Below are 10,732 nucleotides of genomic sequence, written 5' to 3'. Positions count from 1 at the left end.
TTAATGGTTTTATAATTTTTCCTTTATATGTGGCTAAGGACCTATCTTGGTGCAAAATTTGAAGTTTCTAAGTCTGCTAGAAGTACCTTAGATTTTTGATGATCTGTCAGTGAGTCAGTGAGTGACAAAATGGTGTAACTTTGATCGACCGTAACTCCTAAACCATTAATTCAATTGGCATGTAATTTCGAACTTAAGCTTGTTCTAATGCCTACTATTATTCCCCGAAAAGCTAAACTCCTAGCTTTGTCCACGTCGAAGATACAGGGGGGCGAAACAGCCGCGAATCGCTTCGAGAAAAGATGGTACGGCCGTGCCCGTTTTGCTCGAGACTTGGCAGGGGCACTGCCGTGCCCTCAGATTTCTATTCCCTCCATAACAATACTTCTTCCCACATTGCAAGTAAACTTTTTGTACACGCCGCAATGAAATGTTGCACAACACTCAACAATTAAACATAAAGGGAATACCACAAACTTGTCAAGGAATGTTAATTTAGTAGTGAAAGTGAGGAAACGGGACAGCGCACTACACAGCGTAGAGCGGCGTCCCTTTCTTACAACTCTAATAATATCACTTTAACAGGTGGCGGTAGGTTCCCAGAAATCGTATCCGCTTCGATGCCACTTCAGTTGGTGTGACTGAAGATGACTCTCAAGATGTCCGTCCTTGGAATCGCTCTTCAATAATGAGTAGACTTTCCTTTATGCCTTGTTTGACAGACAAAAGACTTATTTTCGAATAAAAGTTATCCTACCCAGGGAATGTAGAATGTTGGGTCACAAACATAAAAAATCTTTTGAAGTAAATAGATAGGTACCTAAACGTACTCGTGAAATATGTTTCAATATAAAATTGTATAAAGAGTTCTAAAAAATATATACATACATATATAAGTAATCTTCTTCTAATATATAAAATTCCCGTGTCACGATGTTAGTTACTGTACTCCTCCGAAACGGTTCGACCGATTTTTATGAAATTTTATATACATATTGGGTAGGTCTGAGAATAGAACAACATCTATTTTTCATACCCCTAAGTGATAAGGGTTGCTCACACTAAAAATAATAACTTTTGGACGAAATGGATTGTTTTCATTTTTTTTATAATGTGGCATTAAAAATAACTAGAAAAAAATATATTCGGCACTACAATTTTTGCTGGGTCAGCTAGTATGTATATATTTTCCAGTATTTATAATACATAGCTATACGGGAAAACAAAATGTTGCTCAAAAACGTGCAAGATTTAATTATAGACAAAAGGACAGGATAAACAAACAACTTGTAAAAAAAATAACTTCATCACATTAGGAATTTATTTTTTAATGAACTTTTCAAGATTGAATTAGGAAAAACAAAACGACAACAGTAGGGCCTTAATTCTCGATTTACACAATTTAACAAGGATAATTTAAAGTGAAAGATGAAAGTAGGTGCAAAGAAAACCAAGAAAAGAACCTGGACTAGTCTAATAATTTTTTTCAACCTCTCAACTGATAGCAGCATTTATTTGCTTTCAAGATGTTCTTTGCTTTTCGAAGTGAGTTGCTCCACACTCCTGGCTTCACGCATCAGTGTTTCTTGGCTGCCAAGTGCCTCTTGGCTGGCAAGTGTCTCTTGGCTCATAGCCCCCATTTGCTCAACACTTCTGGCAAGTCTTGTCAGCGCCTCTTGGCTAGCAAGTGCCTCCTGGCTCATAGCCCCCATCTGCTCAACACTTCTGGCTACACGCATCAGTGCCTCTTGGCTGGCAAGTGCCTCTTGGCTCATAGCCCTCATCTGCTCAACACTTCTGGCTACACGCATCAGTGTCTCTTGGCTGTCAAGTGCCTCTTGGCTAGCAAGTGCCTCCTGGCTTTTAGCCCCCATCTGCTCAACACTTCTGGCTACACGCATCAGTGCCTCTTGGCTGTCAAGGGCCTCTTGGCTGGCAAGGGCCTTCTGGCTCATAGCCCTCACCTGCTCAACACTTCTGGCTACACGCATCAGTGTCTCTTGGCTGTCAAGTGCCTCTTGGCTGGCAAGTGCCTCTTGGCTCATAGCCCTCATCTGCTCAACACTTCTGGCTACACGCATCAGTGCCTCTTGGCTGGCAAGTGCCTCTTGGCTCATAGCCCTCATCTGCTCAACACTTCTGGCTACACGCATCAGTGCCTCTTGGCTGTCAAGGGCCTCTTGGCTGGCAAGGGCCTTCTGGCTCATAGCCCTCACCTGCTCAACACTTCTGGCTACACGCATCAGTGTCTCTTGGCTGTCAAGTGCCTCTTGGCTGGCAAGTGCCTCTTGGCTCATAGCCCTCATCTGCTCAACACTTCTGGCTACACGCATCAGTGTTTCTTGGCTGTCAAGTGCCTCTTGGCTAGCAAGTGCCTCCTGGCTTTTAGCCCCCATCTGCTCAACACTTCTGGCTAAACGCATCAGTGTCTCTTGGCTGTCAAGTGCCTTTTGGCTGGCAAGTGCCTCCTGGCCTTTAGCCCCCATCTGCTTAACACTTCTGGCTAAACGCATCAGTGTTTCTTGGCTGTCAAGTGCCTCTTGGCTGGCCAGTGCCTCTTGGCTCATAGCTCTCATCTGCTCAACACTTCTAGCAAGTCTTGTCAGTGCCTCTTGGCTAGAAAGTGTCTCCTGGCTTTTAGCCCCCATCTGCTCAACACTTCTGGCTACACGCATCAGTGTCTCTTGGCTGTCAAGTGCCTCTTGGCTAGCAAGTGCCTCCTGGCTCATAGCACCCATCTGCTCAACACTTCTAGAAAGACGTGCCACTGACTCTTGACTGTCCATCTCCTTAACTTCTCTTGCATTGCGCCGATTATATCCGGGGTGAGTTGGTCCTGTGTTCCTGCTAGAGGACTGTCGACTTCCTTCGCCTCTAGAGGCTCTGGGAGTGCTGAGACTGCGGGCTGTCCTCCTGTTGGGATCTAGTCTGATGTCATCAATGTATGACGGTAGGAATGGATGATCACCCGATGACGGCGCGCGTTCTATGTTATCACCTTTATACAACCATAGAGGTTCACCATCAGCTCCCCGACGAGTACGTAGTTCTATACTTTGATGGTATGTAGGATGACATATCGATACCTCAAAAAACGAAACTGACACAGCGGCCAGTAAAAGCATATGCAGAACCATTTGAAGCGTTGTCAATATTTACTTAGTCGACTTAAAATTGAAGTGACACAGAGCAAATGCGCAGAAGAGTATTTATACTGACCATTGAGGAAATTAAGGTTATTCCCCAGTTAAATTATCCGCTGGCAGGAGAAAGGGAATAACCTAATCTAGAGTCATGACCTGACCTTATAATATCATGTGGAATATTGCGATTGATAAGATGTAAAATGTAATAGTGAAGTCATTTACTTAAATCTGTTTGTAGAATTTGATTAAACACCAACTTTAGTTTTAGTCAATACTAGATAAGTATCGTACTACGTACCTATTTACCTGTCGCGCCTACCAAGCCTATCACTTAGTACTTATCCTATACTTTATTTTTACCCGATGAAAACCCTGATGTACTGACGTGATTTGACCCGCGGAAAGCGAAATAGAGTGGCAGACACTTACCGGCTGAAATCTTATTGATCGACTAAGCAATAAGAAAAGTAAGTACCTTGATCAGGCGATTCCAGAGACAAAAACTAGTTTAAATTAAATTAGCGATAACCTTCATTTACGCAAAGTAAACAAATTACAAATAATTTATATATACAATGTTGTGAACATTCAATATCATTCAGAATCAATTTTAAACCAAGCTCAAGCTACTTTTTTATTGAATAATAAGTTTGATATTTTTGCTTAAAAGCCTAAATATACGTAGTCTGTGATTAACACATTAATTTTTCGCTTGGTCTAAAAAGACCAGAACCTTTAGATGTCAATTAAAAAAAAGAAAACCTTTGAAAATTAAAATGTCAGCTGTCAACTGTCAAAAAAATTGATTTGTTGTTTTGATTGCTGGTCTGAAAAATACGGAAATGTATTGAAACTAAACACAAATGTATTAAAATCGAATAAGAGTGGCTGTATAAATACATTAGTAACAATGGGTGATGGTATAAACTCTCTAGGTAACTGATATATATTTTTATTTGTATGTCAATAATGATTTGGGTGTGGATTGGATTCAGTATAATTATCGTATTCATACAAATTTTCAGAAGATCATGAAATGCTCAAAGCTCTGTACGACTTCGAGGCAACATTGGCCAAAACGCTCACATTTACGGAAGGAGAATTTTTCTTTCTTCAGCAGAGCAATGCTAAGCAAAGGAACTGGTGGCATGTCGTTAATAGAAAAGGTCAAGTCGGCTTCGTGCCCTCGAATTACGTCGCGGCAGTCAAGGTAACAGGCCAAATAAATTAGCGCAATTAGGTACACTGCAAACTTCAGTTTCTAAAGCTACTTACTAATCATCGGTCATTTTTGTAACAGGTTGAGCCAGAATTTTATCTGGCGTTCCTGAACGATTGTATTAGGAATATAAGTGAGAGTAATTCGATGTCGCAGAAGCAAGATTTACTTCTGAAGTTGAGTGAGAAGAAGAAACAGCTTCAGATAACTTTGAAGCCGCATGGGAAGAAGGCACCAGCTCCCAAACCTCCGCCAAGGCTTGACGACAGCACTCCACCTAATGGTGTGTCACCATCTTTTGATTTGAGACCTGTAGTTTCACAGCAGCACATCAGTGAAGAGAGAGAGTCTTCACAGTCTCCAACAAAACCTGCTAATAGTGTTCTTAAAGGTAAACATTTTTGGAACGAAACCGTGCAAGCTACAATTTCGTTTTGGTTTTGTTAACCATTACTGTTCCATGCTTTTTACCTTCCTTCCTACCTCACTTTTTGCTATCATAGTTTTTTTTGTAAAAGTGTCGATTTTATTTATACTCAGACTAGGTGCATTTGAGTAAACATAATATTTATTGAATTATTAATTACAGATGATGAGGAAGTGAGAAAGAAACCAAATGTTGGCAAGACCTCGTCTAACCAGGTGTCGTCAGACACAGACAATCAAGATGACAGCCAGGACAGCAGTGAGAGCATCAAGCCAAATGCTATTTATGAAATTGTTCAAGCTGTGCGGAAAGAGACACAACTTAGCCATGAAATGTCTAAAGTGGCTGTTGAAACTGTACTAATATCTTTAAGAGTAAGTGAATTCTAACTCCTCTTTTAAAATGATAAACTTTAGTATTCTTCAGTATTAAATGAAGATTTTTTGATAAAATTCTGTTTTTTTTTTACTTTATTTTGTCCCAATTAGTCCCATAGCTTCAAACAACTAGATAAAAACCTCTTTTCCTTAAATTCATACATTTTCTAATTCTGGCTTAAACTAAAAAAAATGTTTTCAGTACATAATACATAAACTTTTTTTGTACCTCAAAGCACTAAAAAGTAAAGCCAACTTAACTGATTAAGTTAATTTTTCCAGGAATTTCTACCAGGTGGCGCTGCAAGATCTATCATAGATGCTCTGCTCCGTGAAGCCAATAGTAACATCACATGTCCAAAGAATGCCATAGACGCTGCACCGGACGCCTTGCGTATGATGACAGCTCTCAACGCTCTCTCGAAGGCAGCTAACGACGCGCAGCAAAGAGGCTGGGCCCTCCATGATGATGCCCATGACATACAAACGCAACTGCTCGAGTTAATCTCTGTTATGGTAATACTTTGATTGTTTGTCTTTTGGATAACGGCAGATGTCATTTTATATTAATATATGCTGATTATGATATAGGCCGATGATGAGTATTATCGAAAACCAATAACCGATGAGGGGGATTAGGAGAAACTTGTAAACAGATAGTTTGTAACCTGGATTAAAACATAGGACAGCTTTTATTCCGACTTTATGTTCCCGTGGGATCATCCAATTTGTAGCGGGCAAACAACACCTAGTCTATTTGTTTGTGTTTATCCCACGCGGGCTGGCAACGTCGCTATCCTAGAAATTTTAACCATGACTAAACCTAGAACTACGGTGTTGCCAGATCGCTATCAATTAATGGTCTTATGCTTATTAAAAATGAACATGATATGTTCTTATAAATAATTATGTTTAAATGTGTACATGATTTTATTATTTGACGGGTATTTTTTGCTTTCCAGTCGAATGCGGATGTGAACATTTCCCAGCATGTTCTGAGCAGCCACAAGTATGTGTATGTGACAACCCTAGTGCAGTATTATCAGATGGAGACCAGGTGGCCATTACGGCAGCTGCTGTTACAGGTATTTATAATTAAGAGAATTAAAGGAAGTCTCCTTTAGTAGCCTGGATTCTAAAATTTTAACTGCTGAGGCTAGTTAAAAAAGTCTATCATGACGAGGAATGACTAAGCTAAACGTCAGGTATGCGTAAAATAGCAATATATTTGAGTTTACCAGACATATAGCGGATAAAAACGGCTGATAAAGTAAAGAATATGTAGCAATATTTACGACGACTTTTTTTTAAATTGGGATCACCAAACCCCAAGACACCTTTATAACAAATTCAACCACTTTGGAAATAATAAAACCCTCAGACAAAAAATAGTTAAGCAAAACTATGTTACATGATAATTCCAGGCGTTTGGCGTGATGTGTGGGTTGGAGAGGACAGCCCTCGCTACGCTAGCGCTGTCGGCTTTGCCCGCGGAGATAGCGCGGGACATGCACGACAACCCCAGGGCCGTCAGCCGACTGTCACACTCCGCTTTACTCCTCTCCATGGTACTTTCTATGGGGGATAAACTGCCTATCACGCATTTTGGTAAGTATTCAATAATAATATTCCACAACTTTCAAACAACGCCATCTAGTCTCAAACTAAGATAAGCTTGTAGTATGAGTAAGACCGATAAACATACATACACGACGACACGACACGAAACTACCTCCGAAATAGGCATATACTCAGGCATAGAATATGCCTGAGTATATTTCTGATGATTCGATAAACAAAAACTCAATTTTCAATTTACTAGAACAACTTGGTGTGGAGTTCGCCCAATTCGTTTTGGAGCTGATCGAGAATCCGCCAGAGACGGATGTCGACGAGCAGATCCCGGATCTGTTCCTGACTCTACTCCTGGCTTACAACCTGCAGTTCGAAGATCCATATGATAACATCCTACTGAACGGCTTGGAGACCAGGGACATTGCTAAGACGTTCTGCGAGAAAGTTCTTTTGCTTCTCAATCGTGAAGGTAAGAAGATATTGGCAAAAATGACTAGATAGAAATTTGGTTCTTTGATCTTAGAAAGTTGGTCTGTGGAACTCCAATGTCTTTTTGGTTTTACTGTGGGCTTTGCTTATTAGCATAGATTAAAAATTAATTTTGAAGAAAACATGTAAAAATTTTAAATATTTGTTAATACTAATGAGGTCGTTTAGATTAAAAATAAAACAAATTAATATTGCAGAGGACCCGGTCCATATTTTCGACCACGAACCGGCGCCGGCGCATTCTGTGTTGAAGCTTGCGATTGACGTGTTTAGCCGCAAGAAGACAGCGGAGCATTTCTACACCAATGATGTGAAGGTCGCCATCGATATTATTGTAAGGCAGTTAGCTGACCTGTCTCCCGGAGACTCGGTACGTAGTTTTATAACCTAGTTTGTCTTGATTACTTGTAATAAAAGTCCAGGAGTAACACAAATGAAACAAGAATACATTCTACATTTCTTTATCAACTCGTACTTACATAAACTTATATTACAGCGCCGTGAACAATACCTACGTATCCTACAAGGCATTATTCGGAATACCGACTACGGGGCCCACGTGCATCGTCGAGACGACCTCCTTCGTTGCTTCGCGAGGATCTTCTGCGAGGAGGGAGACACCAGCCGCGATGACCAGACCCTGGTTAGGGCCATCTCTAACGAATTCCCCCAATACTTCAAACCTTAAGACCATTTATACGTCAAACAAATTGGCTCTGATCGAAAAAGGTTGTCAGATATCCCGAGAAATTATCTGTGGCTAAATGAAGATTACGTGGAGATTTTTTTTTTAATCTGTGAGTTGTATTTCTTTATTTAAAATTCAATTGTTAGATTTTGCTTTTCATTTTTTTTTTAAACGAACGTAGTGTTTTTTTTTTGGTAACTGGCAATTGGAAGAAGTTTTTGAATCTGGCAACCTGAGTTAAGGATTAATCTCTTTTTGTCTATGAGATTGAAACTGTGTTCAGATGTAGGTATCGCGTGGAAGGCGCTTCGGCTGTGTCTATGTTAAGAAGTTCTGATAATTGCGTCTTGAAATGGATCTAGGTATCACGGCTAGTGTAATCAATATCTTTTACCGTTTGCTTACTGTTTAGGGCCATTGGTGGGACGTAATAGGTGTCAGTATATTATGTTATTTGGTCGCCATGGTTACGGAATGGTGGTTCATATTTCCCACCGAATAAACTAATTAAACAAGCCATTTAATACAAGATATAGTATATGAATGCTGTTAGTGCTCCTGTGTGTTACACGTGTTTGAAGTCAATAGATTAATTAGTTAAATACAAGTATTAAAAGTATGCTTATAACGACGTAATTCCGATTTCATGCGAATCAGATCTCGCGATATACGTAAATTCTTCTCGATATTAAAATTAAATCTAAGCTTTCTGTGTGGCATTACAGCCAACATATTTAATTCATTGTTTATTATAATGTAGATTAAAATTGTTGCACAATTTATAGTACCTATATTTTGCATGGCAACTTAATCGCACGTCTAACCACAATAGTATAGAGAAAATCGTGTAAAAATCTAAGTATTCATATTTAATGTTATTCATTCTCGTTAAATATCTGTCGTATATCTTCTAAGATTTATTGTCTTAGATTACATATAAATTTTAAAGTAAAATCAATTCGAAATGTATTTATTAATCATCTTTCTATAAATTAACAGTATTTACACTGCATTTAAATCTTATTTTATGTACCAAAAATGTTGAATTACGTTACGTAATTTAGCTTAGGCTGTAAGCATTTATTTTACTAAAGTGTGCTGTTGAAAAACTTGTAAGAGCTCTGTTTAAAAGTAAGCGAAAAAAAATAAGTCAAAGTCCCATTCTAAAAGCCACTATGCCAGTTCTCCTTAAGCTAGTCATATATACCCGTAATGCAAATGTATCAAAGACGTGACAAGACCAGACAATGTGACTGATTTATATCATCAAAATCGAATAAGTCTCACTTATCTACATTAACTTACAACAGACACCTTAACAAGTTTTTTAAACTTATCTGTAGTCGGCCATTAGTCACCAAAGATATTAGAGTTTCCTTACAATCCGCTCATTTGACAGTCAATTAAATGCTTTAAAATAAGTATGTCCGGTCCAAAACGCATGTTATGTAAACATTCCGCTATTTTAAAGCTTTTTAATAAGTGTAAATTTTCGGCCTAAAACTTGTTTATTTCCAGTTTTGTGGTACCTACTGATTTTTAAGCTCTTTATGTTAAAAATATCATATAAGTGACTTACACTCGCATATTAGTCCAATTAAATCGAGTCCAGGTTTCAATCGAATTGAGATTGAGTAGTGTGAAACCCGATACTAGCGCCAATGCGTGGCACAAATTGGAACTACGCGGCAAAAATTGGGTGACAGCTACCGACCGACATTAATCGATCACTACTTGATGTTGGTTTAATTCGATTTTCCATTTCATTACGAATTCGATAACGAAATCTAATTTGAATCAAAAAAGTTTCGAAACTTAAGCCTGAAGTTAAAACTGAATAATTGTATAACAGTGCCAAGAGTTATATTTTACTAAGTCAAGCAACTCCTATTAGTGCATACTAATTATATTTCTGTGTAGAGTTGTCATTGTACTCTGTATGTTCGTCCTTAAGTTAAAAAATAGCAATAAACTTTACGTAAAAGTTTTAGAGGAATGTAGATTGCGTTGCGATAAATTATATATATTAGTATATTTTTTCTCTTATAGTACTGTATCGGCCTAATTTCTTCAATAAAACATGCGCACGTACTTATAGAAAAGAGAATATTTTTCTAGTCGTTATCATAAATGATATAAAATTGATATTAATTGAAATTGCTACTATAGTTTTGGGATGTTATATATTAAGTCAAATTCTATCACAATTCACTAGCAGCTACGGCTCATTTTGACGATGCCAGAAATATTGTGTAAGTTGTGATACATAGCCGACGATAATTTGAGACTAGATGGCGTTGTGTGAATGTTGTGAAATATTGTATTATTATTATATATCATGTTAGATCCCTTAGTTGCGCGCCTGCACAATGTATTGCAACTTGCATGGTATTTCTCGCATCGTCTAAATGGGCCTTTAGTTATAAAATACTTATATTTTAGTAATTCGGTAGATAAACTTCATTCAAATACTCTTTAGTTATGTTTTCGACTTATGTATGAAATCAGTTGCAATATACATGGTGTGTCGTTTTAACGAGTATTTATTGTGGAGTGATGATATAAAAAAAATTGAGTCTCTATATATAATTTAGTAAGGTCTCACAGTAACACTGTACATTGCAATTGATGAACTGTATAAACAAAATATAAAACGTTACATAATAAAAAAAAAACATTGTTCCTTGTAACAAATTAGAAGATTACCCTCTAAATAGATCAACTACACTTAACACTGATACTTACTCACAGTACTATACATGTTAATACCCATATAATAATATTTATTGTATACGTTTTATGCGTACGTCA

At 38.1% G+C, this 10,732-nt stretch overlaps 2 protein-coding genes across 8 annotated transcripts; one reads left to right on the top strand and one right to left on the bottom strand.

Moving 5' to 3' along the window:
* Positions 1-1,303: 1,303 nt before the first annotated feature.
* LOC113505881 lies at positions 1,304-3,207 on the bottom strand. Of its 6 annotated transcripts, none has more exons than XM_026888767.1 (3): positions 2,556-3,207; positions 2,088-2,357; positions 1,304-2,015 (listed from the first exon to the last, which is right to left on the bottom strand). In XM_026888767.1, exons 1-3 carry the CDS (start codon positions 3,135-3,137, stop codon positions 1,512-1,514), a joined length of 1,356 nt encoding a protein of 451 aa, XP_026744568.1. In that variant the 5' UTR covers positions 3,138-3,207; the 3' UTR covers positions 1,304-1,511. The 6 variants fall into 6 exon arrangements, with proteins under 6 accessions (XP_026744568.1, XP_026744582.1, XP_026744575.1 ...); XM_026888781.1 differs by having other exon boundaries at positions 2,088-2,317; positions 2,588-3,207; XM_026888774.1 differs by having other exon boundaries at positions 1,304-1,723; positions 1,976-2,033; positions 2,106-3,206.
* A 709-nt stretch (positions 3,208-3,916) lies between these two features.
* LOC113505827 (NCK-interacting protein with SH3 domain) lies at positions 3,917-10,483 on the top strand. Of its 2 annotated transcripts, none has more exons than XM_026888673.1 (10): positions 3,917-4,081; positions 4,172-4,356; positions 4,447-4,648; positions 4,955-5,166; positions 5,452-5,685; positions 6,132-6,254; positions 6,594-6,777; positions 6,992-7,213; positions 7,431-7,603; positions 7,730-10,483. In XM_026888673.1, the coding sequence occupies exons 1-10, from the start codon at positions 4,057-4,059 to the stop codon at positions 7,919-7,921; spliced, it is 1,752 nt and encodes a 583-aa protein (XP_026744474.1). In that variant the 5' UTR covers positions 3,917-4,056; the 3' UTR covers positions 7,922-10,483. The 2 variants fall into 2 exon arrangements, with proteins under 2 accessions (XP_026744474.1, XP_026744468.1); XM_026888667.1 differs by having other exon boundaries at positions 3,918-4,081; positions 4,447-4,756.
* Positions 10,484-10,732: the final 249 nt, after the last annotated feature.

The sequence above is a fragment of the Trichoplusia ni genome, chromosome 2, assembly GCF_003590095.1.
Source record: "Trichoplusia ni isolate ovarian cell line Hi5 chromosome 2, tn1, whole genome shotgun sequence".
Lineage (NCBI taxonomy): Eukaryota > Metazoa > Arthropoda > Insecta > Lepidoptera > Noctuidae > Trichoplusia > Trichoplusia ni.
The sequence above is the reverse complement of the archived record's forward strand: the minus strand, read 5'-3'. Positions and strand labels throughout refer to the sequence as shown.